The sequence below is a fragment of the Sitophilus oryzae genome, unplaced genomic scaffold (assembly GCF_002938485.1).
Source record: "Sitophilus oryzae breed Bouriz unplaced genomic scaffold, Soryzae_2.0 scaffold_755_pilon_pilon, whole genome shotgun sequence".
Taxonomy (NCBI): Eukaryota; Metazoa; Arthropoda; class Insecta; order Coleoptera; family Curculionidae; genus Sitophilus; species Sitophilus oryzae.
Window position 1 is genome coordinate 1 of NW_022147368.1, and position 12922 is coordinate 12922.

General features: G+C 34.8%; 1 protein-coding gene across 1 annotated transcript; it reads left to right on the forward strand.

Moving 5' to 3' along the window:
* Window positions 1–3460: 3460 nt before the first annotated feature.
* LOC115888472 lies at window positions 3461–4333 on the forward strand (the record flags this gene model as incomplete). The annotated part of the gene is made up of 2 exons (XM_030908217.1): window positions 3461–3657; window positions 4112–4333. Coding segments are annotated over 2 exons (419 nt in total), but the record flags the coding sequence as incomplete, so codon positions are not given.
* Window positions 4334–12922: the final 8589 nt, after the last annotated feature.

Below are 12922 nucleotides of genomic sequence, written 5' to 3' on the forward strand. Positions count from 1 at the left end.
ATAATAAATACCTATCTTATTCTTCTTTATACCGCTCAGACATTTATTTAACTTTTAGATTACAGCCCAAAATAAAAAAAAAACAAAGCTTCAATAAATCATCGAATCTAAAACCTAAAAGATACATTTTAATCTGCCGCCCAAGGGCACGACCGCCCTGATCCTAACATAAATATTTCATTATATTATTTTCAAACCCTTTTGCTTGCGAGGTAATTAAATTTTAATTTCATTTTCATTTGGTCTAATGCGATTAACATTAATTTGTTTGGTGTTTAAATATCACGTGTTGAAATAGGATCGAGGGTTACTCGGTCCTATAACTGTTAAGGTTATATACATTATTAAATTAATTGTGGAGATTGCGGTTGTTGCTCTAAATAATGATACACAGGCTTTGGATACATTAGGTTTGTTCCAGCACAGAAATTTGTATCCGCACAGAGAAAACACTATCGTATCTACAAAGATAATATCATTAGGCAAAGATACATTACTTTCCCCATTCCTCGACTATTTGCATCATGTTATTGCTTACGGAATATATACTTTCACTGAAAAGGTCGCAGTGGATCAAGCCAATAGCCACCTTGAAGAAGTTAATCTAATATATCTATAAATTTCTAAAAATAACTCAAAATTTAAGTGAGGATGCAGTCAATAATCACTACATCGGCTAATAAAACTACCTTTTAAAATTTGTCAAGCTTTCGAGAATTTTATTCCCATCATCAGGACAGTTTGATTGAGTCAATTAGCAATAAAACATCCTCTGCACAAAAAGGCCTTAAAAACTAGCATCATATGACATTGGAATACAAGGACATTTCCTTTATAAAATATTAAAATACATATCCAACGACATTACTTTTCCTTTAAGCACAACACAAAAAAGATGTTTTTAAATTTACTAAACTAATTTCTACTTTGTTGTTTCGAGCAATTGTTGTTTCAGTCAGTGTTTGATTGAGCTCGAAACTACAATGTAGAAATTAGTTTAGCAAATTTAAAAAAATCTTTTTTGTTTTGTGTTTAAAGGAAAAGTAATGTCGTTGGATATGAATTTTAATATTTTATAAAGGAAATGTCCTTGTATTCCAGTGTCATATGATGCTAATGTTAAAACCTTGTGCAGAGATTTTTTGCTATTGACTCAGTGAAACGACTCTCAAAGATAAGCAAAGTGAAAAAACTAGTTTTATTAGCCTATGTGGTGATTATTGACTGCATCCTCACTTAAATTTTGAGTTATTTTTAGAAATTTATAGATATATTAGATTAACTTCTTCGAGGTGGCTATTGGCTTGATCCACTGCGACCTTTTCAGTGATAGTATATATTCCGTAAGCAATAACATGATGCAAATAGTCGAGGAATGAGGAAAGTAATGTATGTTTGCCTAATGATATTATCTTTGTAGATACGATAGTGTTTTCTCTGTGCGGATACAAATTTCTGTGTTGGAACAAACCTAATGTATCCAAAGCCTGTGTATCATTATTTAGAGCAACAACCGCAATCTCCGACATTTCCTTTATAAAATATTAAAATTCATATCCAACGACATTACTTTTCCTTTAAACACAAAACAAAAAAGATTTTTTTAAATTTGCTAAACTAATTTCTACATTGTTGTTTCGAGCTCGGTCAAACACTGACTGAAACAACAATTGCTCATTACTCAAAAAAAATATATTTATTTTTTATATAACTGATTTCAGCTATTCTAAAGTCTATTAAATTTCCTCAGAAAATGGATACAGTTTATTTCCGCAGGAAAATGTTTATTTTCCTCAATTCGTGAATGCTTCTAAAAGGCAAAAATATATTTATTTTTTATATAACTGATTTCAGCTATCCTAAAGTCTAATAAATTTTCTTTGAATTAGAAAAAAATGAAAACAGCTTATTTCCGCAGGAAAATTTTTGTGTTTATAAATTACGCATTTCCGCAGGAAAATTTGTGTTTCCGTGGTTCACAGTAGCTTTTTAAACACAAAATTTTTTTTTTTTTCTAATAACGGATTTCAGCTAAACGAAAGTTGATCCAATTCCCTGCCTTACGATTTTAAATAGTACGGGTACTGTGAAGGGAAATTCGATACAATAAGCGTACGCGCTAACCTGTAATTTTTAGTCGGCCGACTATTTAGTTGCAAAAGTGAAAACAATACATACTTATGAAGTCCATCGCCCGACTATTTGATTGCATGTGAGCGCGGTTCCATAAGGATATATTGGTTACAAGTATGCCATTAAATAGTCGGCTGATTAAAAATTCTCTGTCAGCGAATAGGCTAAGGCAATGTCATCAAGTATTGGCCCGATCAGCTCCATAAGAACGTATTGTTTGTAAGCCCCATAAGAACGTTTGTTGCTAAATTAAAAGCCATTTTTTCTTTGTATTTTTAAAACAAACATTTCAAAGTAATGGATTAGTTATAAGATTTCAAAACAGAAAGTTGAAAAATAAATGGTAGTGATATCCGCACAATTCATTTTAAAATGAAGGGTTTCTTAGAAAATTACAGTCATCCTTCATAATCAATTTCTTTTCTACTTCTTTTACTGAACTATACCCGCTACGTGTGCAGTTTATATATCTATCTTTTAATTAAACCTCGTTTTATTTGTATTTTTATCATTTTAGTGTTAGTAGTACGACGGTATTACTTGTCAAATTTGATAGTTCTAAATCAACGGAAAATACATTAGGTATACATTTTCGATTCCCTTTGTGTATAGAATAAACGTATATTTTTTACGTTAACTTAAAAGTTTGATTTTTTTGAGTATAAAACGTTATACTTCAAGTACACGTCACGTGACACCACGGTCTTGACACGACGTTACTTTGACCATGCTTTGACGTACGAGCTAACGAGAAAAAAAGTGGTAAGGATCGCGCAAACACCAAAAAACATTTGATTGGACGCTAAGAAAAGTATTATAATAAACTTTATACTGTACCTGGGTACCAATATCCTCTGGTTGTGTGCTAGGAAGTAAATTTTCACTAGTGATACCACCTCAGAGATACAGCCAAAGATACTACGTTGGAGATCCTAGGGAAGGCGAGTAAACATACAAGGAAAGACTGGATGATCAATAAAATATTACAATTAATGGAGGAAAGAAGACTACAAAAGAAGAACTTGGAAAATTATAATAAGATCAACAGAATCATCAAGCGTGAAATCAGAATAGCTAAAGAGAAATGGATAAACTAACAGTGCGCTGATATTGAAACCCTGGAACAAAAACACGACAGTTTTCACCTTCATAAAAAGATCAAAGAGGTGACACACACTTATAAACGTACAATACCGGGCAAATCTTATTGATGATAAAAACAAACTGGTGATAGACAAACAAGAAGAACTGGATATATGGAGAGCTTACAAAACGGACTGTTTTAATGATTATCGAGAGTCAACAATTCAATGGGTCAATTGCTTAGACGGACCAGACATACTAAAGGAGGAATTAGTTAAAGCCTTGGCAGAAACTAAAAATGGAAAAGCTGTCGGTCCTGATGATTCAAATGTTGAAATCCTCAAACTGTTGGACGAAGAAAATATGAATCTTCTACTTAAATTGTTTAATCGCATCTACAACACCGGAGAGATACCTAAACTATGGCTGCAATCCACATTTGTAACGCTCCTAAAAGTCAAACTCCAAAAGATGCAATGAGTATCGTCTGATAAGCCTTATGTGTCATACATTAAAAGTGTTTCTGCGTGTCCTGCACTCTAGACTATGGAGAAGGATTGACGAAAATATAAGTGAAACTCAATTCGGCTTTAGAAGTGGGCTGGGAACCAGAGATGCTTTGTTCTCAATACAGGTTTTAGTCCAAAAATGCCTCGATCAGCAGACAAGAATTGAAATTGATAACGTGAAACATGACAAGCTGATACATTTACTAAAGCGGATTGGGTTAGATGGCAAAGACATCAGAATCATTAGAAACTTATATTGGAATCAGTCAGCTTATATAAAAATCGGAAATATGTCAACAACGGATATAGAAATTCTTAAAGGCGTCAGACAAGGATGTATATTATCGCCACTTCTGTTTAATTTATATTCTGAATCGATATTCCAGGAGGCGTTGGAAGATTTAGAAGTGGGAATAAAGGTAAATGGTAAATCTATTAATAACATCCGATATGCTGACGATACGGTGCTCCTAGCTGGCAATGAGAAGGATTTGCAGTGCCTGGTGGACAGAGTTAGCAGTATTATAAACAAAACAAAATTTATGATTGTCAGCAAACAAAATATCGAAAATATCAGGATACAAGTGGAAGATCAAAATATAGAAAGGGTAAGAAGATTTAAGTGCTTGGGTTGCTGGCTGAATGATAAATGGGATCCTGATGAAGAAATCAAACATAGAATTGAAATAGCCAGAAACACTTTTTTCAAAATGAAAACTCTACTATGCAACCGAGACCTGAATCTGACTACTCGATGCTGAGCTACCAAATGCTATGTACTCTCTACATTGTTATACGGAGTCGAGGGATGGACGTTGAAGGCACGGCCCATGTCACGCTTGGATTCATTTGAGATGTGGTTATACCGACGAATGTTGAAAATATCCTGGACCGAACGAGTAACATATCTCGAAGTATTAGAAAGAATGTGTAAGGACCCAGAACTATTAACTACAATAAAACGACGGAAAGCAGCATATTTTGGTCATATTTTGCGAAATAACAAATATAGTTTCCTACAGCTGATCGTTGAGGGAAAGATTGAAGGACGACGAGGCATCGGGCGTAAACGGTTTTCCTGGTTGCGGAATTTGCGCCAGTGGTTTAATATAGGAGAGGCCAGTGCAATTATCCGTTTGGCTCAAGACAGGGAGGAATTCCAATTGATGGTCGCCAACCTCCAATGAGGAGAAGGCACACGAAGAAGAAGTGATACCACTGTCCGGATTTAATTTGACCTCGTGTGGTATTCGGTAAGAAAATTCCACACCAAATTGTATTTGAAAATCAAATAATTAAAATGTATTTTTCGATTTTTGGTCGAATTGATTATTTAGTTACTATTGTTACGGATTCCGTGGGTCCACTATTTAAACTCACGATAAAATACTTAACGAATTTATTTTCTCACTTTATACACAATTACTAACTTATAACACACAACAAACTAACTATTCCTTCACCAAATTGTCCGATTTTCAATTTCCACGCGGTATATTCAAATTTCAAAACTGTCTCAGTTGTCGATGGCTCCGGCTTATATACTCTATTGACTGCTTCTCGAAATTTCCCAATTCTCGGAAAGCGTACTTCTTCATACCAGACAATTCTATTGTCTGATTCCCTACTTCTCGACTTGACTAAAAGATGGCGCCTGAAAAAGTCTTTTAATTTCTGGCGGATACGTTGCGGTTGTGCAGGCAACCAGTAATACATTTTTAATTTCTGGCGGATAGGCCATTTTTCTTGACATTGCCCCCTTCTCAAATTTGATCGTCCCGATCAAGGTTTCCTGTCTGGTATCTCTTCAATCGATCCAGATGAACTACTTTCATCTTACTTCTAGGGCTGCGTTGAATCCGGTACACAACATCATTTATCCTCTTGATGACTGTATAAGGACCTTCCCATGCTGGAGTTAACTTTGGGGACCTTCCTTTCTTGCGCTGTGGGTTATACAACCATACCCTATCGTCCTGTTGAAATCCCGTAGAATTAGCTCTGAGGTCGTAACGAGCTTTCATCCGGTCACTGGCTAGCGTAATCTTACTTCTCACGGCCTTATGAATTCCCAATAATCTTTCCTTCCTAACGATTCTTTCGAACGACAGTCCAACGTTATCTTGTTCCATTTTTCCTCCAGATCGAGTACTTGGTCCTTGTCTAGCTGCGCAAATCTTACAACGTTGACACCATTTCTTAACATCTTCACAATAATCCACCCAGTAAAAAGGTCTCTCAGCTTGCTCAGGGTCTTGTTTACCCCAAGATGGGCTCCAGTTTTACCACCATGAATTTCTTCCAATACCTGGGTGACTTTCTTCCTTGGTACCAGTAACTGAGTTGTTACGGTCCTGCCATCCGCACTTTCCCACGTGCGCTTTAACAATCCATTCTCAATCACCAGTGAATTCCACTGAGCCCAGAGAGCTTTGAAAACCAGCCCTCTGTCCGCAATATCCTGCGACGGTGGTCTCTCGCCGTTACCTTCCTTGAGCCGTAGTATTGCTCCGATGTCTGGATCTTCCATTTGATCTTTCCTCAATTGTAACGTCGTCCATTGTTCGTCAGTTCTCAGTTTAAAATTCTTTACTCTGATAGTGCTTTCGCGATGTTGCATTTTCTTGTCCAAGGTAGCTCGTCGTCGATCTAGGTCGTTGTCGATAATTTGTACCCGTCCTACACGGCACCCAGCGGTTTTTCTAGTTTCCCGAACACAGTCTTCTTGGTATCACCAGGTATCATCACAATTTTCGATGATCTTTCTTCCATATTTCCTGGTCTCTTCTCTTTAGATACAGAAAATTCCTCATTTCCGATTTTCAGGATGTTTCTATGGTGATCAAACGAAAAACCATGTTGACTGATCACATCCATACCCATGATAAAATCATCTTCAATGTCAGCCACCAAAACGCTATGCCAAAACTTCAAATTCCCTAACTCCAATTCCATGAAAGCCTCTCCCCGTACAACGGCCATTTCCCCCGTAACTGTACGTAAATACACTCTTCTTCTAAGAGGCATCATCTTCAATCCTTGTACCGAGTTAGTCCGCACCAACGATACCATAGCGCCTGTGTCCACAGTCATTCGAATTCTTCTACCATTGACCTTCCCGTTGATCACCAAACTGTCAGCGGTTTTCCTAGACTCTAACGGAAAACATCCTAGGGGCTCTGTTTTCTTCAGCCAATACTCGCTCATTAGTGTTGATTTCCTGGTGCCTATGTTCTCTCGATGGTAAACGGAATCGCATTTGGACGCGGCAATCCCGTTTGATGTGGCCATTCCTGCCACATCTATAGCAACTTATGTCCTGGGATCTTCCGATGTGCCGATGTTCTCTGGATGGTGAATGGAATCGCATTTGGATGCGACAATTCCGTTTGATGTGGCCATTCCTGCCACATCTATAGCAACTTTATGTCCTGGGATCTTCCAATGTGCCGATGTTCTCTGGATGGTGAATGGAATCGCATTTGGATGCGACAATCTCGTTTGATGTGGCCATTCCTGCCGCATCCATAGCACCTCATATCCTGGAATCTTCTTTGGTTCTCTGTCTGGGTGTTGTTGACTCCCTTGTTTATTAGTAGCTCACATAGTTTGTCGACTTTCTTACACATCTCCTCCAAACGTATGTGAGAACTCTTTGGCTGTTCCTCAACCGTTACCGAGCCTATCTTCGGTCTAGGGATGGCGCTAAAAGCAGCTTCGATTTCCAGCGCCCTGACGAGTACTTCGCTGCTGGTAGAAAATCGCGATATTTGCAGCGCCCTCTGTAATTCATTGTCCCTCAGTCCGCTGATAAAGCACTGAGCAGCGAGTTCCTCCCTAAATCCTTCCGGTGCTTCAGGATACGCTAGGTGTACCAGCCGACGTAAGTCTGCTTCAAATTCCTGCAGACTCTCTCCGGACCTCTGCATGCGTGTCTTGATCTGGGCCTGGTAAAGTTGACGTCGATGTTGGTCGCCATATCTTCTGTCCAGTGCAGCGACCAAAGTTTGTATTCCTGCTGTTGGGCTGCAGGAATAGTTTGCAACAGTTCAGGGCAGGGCCTCGCAGCGCGATGACAAGTGCTGCTGCTTTCTCTTGGTCAGTCCATCCATTGGCAGCAGCCGCTGCTTCAAACTGGCGGTGGTACATCGTCCAGGTGGTTTTGTCCATCGTAGGTCGGGGCCTTGAGGTTCGCAGTTCCATGAACGCCAGGTGTCCTTACTTGTACCTTGGTCTTCTGTAGGTCCATCTCTAATTTTTCCATTTTCTGCTGAAGGCGTTCCTCAAGATCTTCTACGGCTTCTTGAAGGTGAATGCCTTGCCTTTTTTCCAGTTCTTCAAAGTTCTTTTTAAAACGGTTTTGATCTTCTAATTTTTCTTTCTGGCGACGCACTTCTAAATCTTCAACAATTTTCTCCAACCGTTCTTGTCTAATTTCTTGATTTTCTAAAATTTTCTGAATACGGTCCTGTTCTTCTTGTCTTTCTTTTTGACGTCGCTCCTCCAAACGAATTTCTAGATTTCCTAATATTTTCTCAAGCCGGTCCTGTTCTTCTTGTTTATCTTTCTGGCGACGCACTTCTAGATTTTCTACAATTTTCTCCAACCGTTCTTGTCTAATTTCTTGATTCTCCATAAGCATTTTCTGTAGTTGGTCTTGTTCTTCTTGACGTCGTAGTTTTTCCTCTTCTTTTTCTCTTTCCAATCGAGCTCGTTCCTCTTCTCGTTCTTTACGGAGTCTTTCTTGTTCTTCTGCCTTCTCTCTTCTCATATTCTCCATAAAATCGCCCAATAATTTGCTTACTTCCTCCATTTTCTTCGCTTGCTCCCTTGTACCAACCATAAAACTACTCCAATTCGGTCTAAAAATCTTCCAATCCACTTAATTTCTTCTTAAAATCCTCTTGAATCGCACTTCCGACACCAATTGTTACGGATTCCGTGGGTCCACTATTTAAACTCACGATAAAATACTTAACGAATTTATTTTCTCACTTTATACACAATTACTAACTTATAACACACAACAAACTAACTATTCCTTCACCAAATTGTCCGATTTTCAATTTCCACGCGGTATATTCAAATTTCAAAACTGTCTCAGTTGTCGATGGCTCCGGCTTATATACTCTATTGACTGCTTCTCGAAATTTCCCCAATTCTCCGGAAAGCGTACTTCTTCATACCAGACAATTCTATTGTCTGATTCCCTTACTTCTCGACTTGACTAAAAGATGGCGCCTGAAAAAGTCTTTTAATTTCTGGCGGATACGTTGCGGTTGTGCAGGCAACCAGTAATACATTTTTAATTTCTGGCGGATAGGCCATTTTTCTTGACACTATGATAACTAAGTGACACCCGAACCTAAAAACTATTTCAGTTTTGAAGCTGTCAAGCGGGACGGCTAAAAAAATGTTTCGCTTCGGTCATGAAAGCAAAGAAAATATTCGCCAGGAGATTAAGCAGTTGACACCCGCGAGTACTAGGAAATCGAATTCAAGCGTATGAAAGCAGTTTACAAACTTTCATCTCAGCTTTGTAATTGAAATGTATCAAAATTATCATGTAAACAAATAAAAACCAGACTCTTAAAAATATATTCTGTCATTATAAACGTCAAAAAATTTCCAGTATAATTCGCTGTTGGGTGCCCACAAGGAAAACATTTTCACTAAAATTTATCCTTTGCCATGGTGATTTGTAAAAAAAACACGTTTTACAGGTGTGGAATTTTCATGCATATTTCCATCGAAAGGTTTGCAGCTTCTGAATAACGGTCTAGGTGAAGTATTTAGCTCAATTGTTTGCTCAGAATTAGAATTATTGGTGTTAAGCAACTCGCATTATCATGGAAGGATATCATCATATTTATTTCAAACCAATAATCAACGAGAATATTCGTATAATTTAACAAAAATACTGTAAACTACTATAAATACGAATTGTTGGTTAAGTTCAAAATGTTTTCTCTTCTTAAATAAATTAAAGCGTTAACATTATTAAGCATTTACATAAAAGTGTGTATTTTGTGTGGTATTCCACAAAATTTGCAGGCTGATAGGGAAACAGATATTTATATTAAAACACCATTATCTGAGGGGTTCAGAAGTTGGAAGTTATTTCAGAATGTATTTGAGACAGAGTTTACCAAAAATGCTTTTTTACTACTACTGAGTAAATGAATTTGTAGTATAGTATGACTTTTTTTGAAACTTTAGTTTCGGAGGTATAAATCGAGGTATAAATTTAATCGGACCTTTTAAAAAAAATATTTTTTTTCAGAAACTATTTGAGACAGAGTTTACCAAAAATGTTTTTTATAACTACTACTGGGTAAATGAATTTGTAGATATAGCATGACTTTTTTTGAAACTTTAGTTTCGGAGATATAAATTTAATCGGACTTTTTACAAAAATTATTTTTTTTTCAGAAACTATTTGAGACAGAGTTTACCAAAAATGTTTTTTATAACTATTACTGAGTAAATGAATTTGTAGTATAATATGATTTTTTTCGAAACTTTAGTTTCGGAGATAATAAGGAGAATAAATAAAGATTAATTTAATAAAGGTTAATTTATTAAATTAATTAATAAAGATAATTATGGAGAAAATGAGAGTTAAAATTTTTTAATTTTACTTAATTAAAACATAACAAGCTGGAGAAGAAAATGTGACACAATGCTTTATATTATTTTAAAAACAACTGTGGTCGTTTTTAAGAATGTTGGTTTATAGTTTTTTGGACTTTTTTGAACCATTTTATCTCTGAAAATATTTGAAATTTTAGATACAAATTGGTTCATCGGTACATTCTTCTTCATTAAGGGCTTTGTTGACTTCACATTGTCTGTTAATACTGTTTTCTTCTATTTTTATAAAAATTATGGTATACAGGGTTGTTCACCACATACGACACGGAGTATTGTAGCTAAACGATTAGATTTTTACAAATTCTAAGTTCTGGGTTCGTTGAAGGACTATTAGGGCTACAATTTAAAAATATTTTTATAAGATACAGAGTGTCCCAAATAAATAAAAAATAACAAAGTTGTATTTTTTTAAATGGAACACCCTGTATATTATTACATTTTTAGTTTCTACGATTAAAATAAAAGTAAATTTGATAAAGGTTTATTACACTTAAACTTTACCGTTTTTGAAATATTTTCAATTTTGTGAAATTGCAGTCAAAATTTTAAGGCTTCATTTCTCCAAGGGTATCAAAGATTTTAATCTTAAATATTTACTGAAGCTTATTTATTGATCAGTTATTGTGTTGCAATAATAAAAATTATACTAACTTATACAGAGTGTCTAAAATTTTATTTTAAATAATTACTAGCTTTAAACGGGAATAACTTGTTTAATTTAAATGGAACATCCTGTATATTGTGTATGAGAATCAGATGCGCAATTTAATTGTCTATCAAATTGTATTATACCATTTTTTAACTATCTCTTCAACTTTCCGTAGAAAATGCATTTTCTTGTAATTTAGAACTCATTTATCAATATACCCATGGAATACTAACATTTTAGATTATTTTTAAAGATGTACCAAATTTGTAGTAGTTATAATTAGAGTACAGATACTAATATTGTCGATACAGTTTGTTTATTTCATTAAAAAATTAAAAAACTGTTTAAATATTTATTAAAGAGGACCAATTAATATAATTTCAGTATTCAAACTACATTAATTGACTGTTTGCGTTGATTAATAATTATTGCTCCAAATACTAAAAAACTGAATTTTGTATGTGTATTAGACAGTGTGGTAAAAAGTAACACCTTAAAAATGATATTTAATTTTTTGACAAATGCTTATTGAGAGACATTCATTTTCATAACTTATTATTATATTGATTTCTGATTCAAATCCAAATTTATTTAGAATAATTTATTAACGAACATAATTATTAAGCATGTAATTAATTAGTATTTGGGCGGAAATAATATTGGTATATTTAATTAATGGTATACCCTTTTAAAATTATTTAAATAGTTTTCTTTTTGCATACAAATGGGCTAGTAATATTATCATTTTGCTAAAAACGATAATATTACTAGCTTGTACATTTTGTACATCTGCCTCTTTAAAAACAATCTAAAATGTCAATATTCCATGGGTATATTGATAAATGAAGTTTAATTTATAAGAAAATGCATTTTCTACGAAAACTTGAAGGGATAGGTAAAAAATGGTATAATACAATTTGATAGACAATTAAATTTGATAGACAATTAATCTGATTCTCCTAAAATATACAGGGCGTTCCATTTAAATTAAACAAGTTATTGCCGTTTAAAGCTAGAAATAATTTAAAATAAATTTTTAGACATCCTAAGAGGTAGAATTATTTTTATTATTGCAAAACAATAACTGACCAATAAATAGACTTCAGTAAATATTTAGTATTAAAAACTTTGATACCCTTCGAGAAATGAAGCCTTAAAATTTTTACTGCAAATTCACAAAATTGAAAATATTTTAAAAACGGTAAGGTTTAAGTGTAATAAACCTTAAATAAATTTACCTTTATTATAATCGTAGAAACTAAAAATGTAATAATATATAGGGTGTTCCATTTAAAAAAATACAACTTTGATATTTTTTATTTATTTGGGACACTCTGTATCTTGTAAAAATATTTTTAAATTGTACCTCTAATAGTCCTTCAACGAACCCAAAACTTACAATTTGTAAAAATCTAATGATTTAGCTACAATACACCGTGTCGTATGTGGTGAACAACCCTGTATAGGCGAGATAAAGAGAAGAATATCTTTCACGTGTTGTCCTTTAGAGTGTGTTACTTTACGTCTATATGAAATGATAAGAATGTTCTTCCTCGTGCATTTTTATTCAGATTAGCAACATGTCAGATATCTAAGTATTTGTGAGAAAAACAGCCTAACTTATTGATGTAGTAATAGTGAAAATAATGATAAATCAAACTATACGTTCAGAATCGATAGAATCAGACCTTTCAGATGGCTGATAATCTGATTCACTTGGTGCAAATGGTTCAGACATTGTTTCATTGTCACCCATTTCGTTAAACTTTAGCACGTGTGTTAAAATCGCACACAGCGTTAAATTTTATGGACTTAATCCAGTTCACTTCTGAAAGGAATCAACAGAATATTCAGAAACCAAACAGAAACAGGCTATTGTTGCTTAATGCGTGAA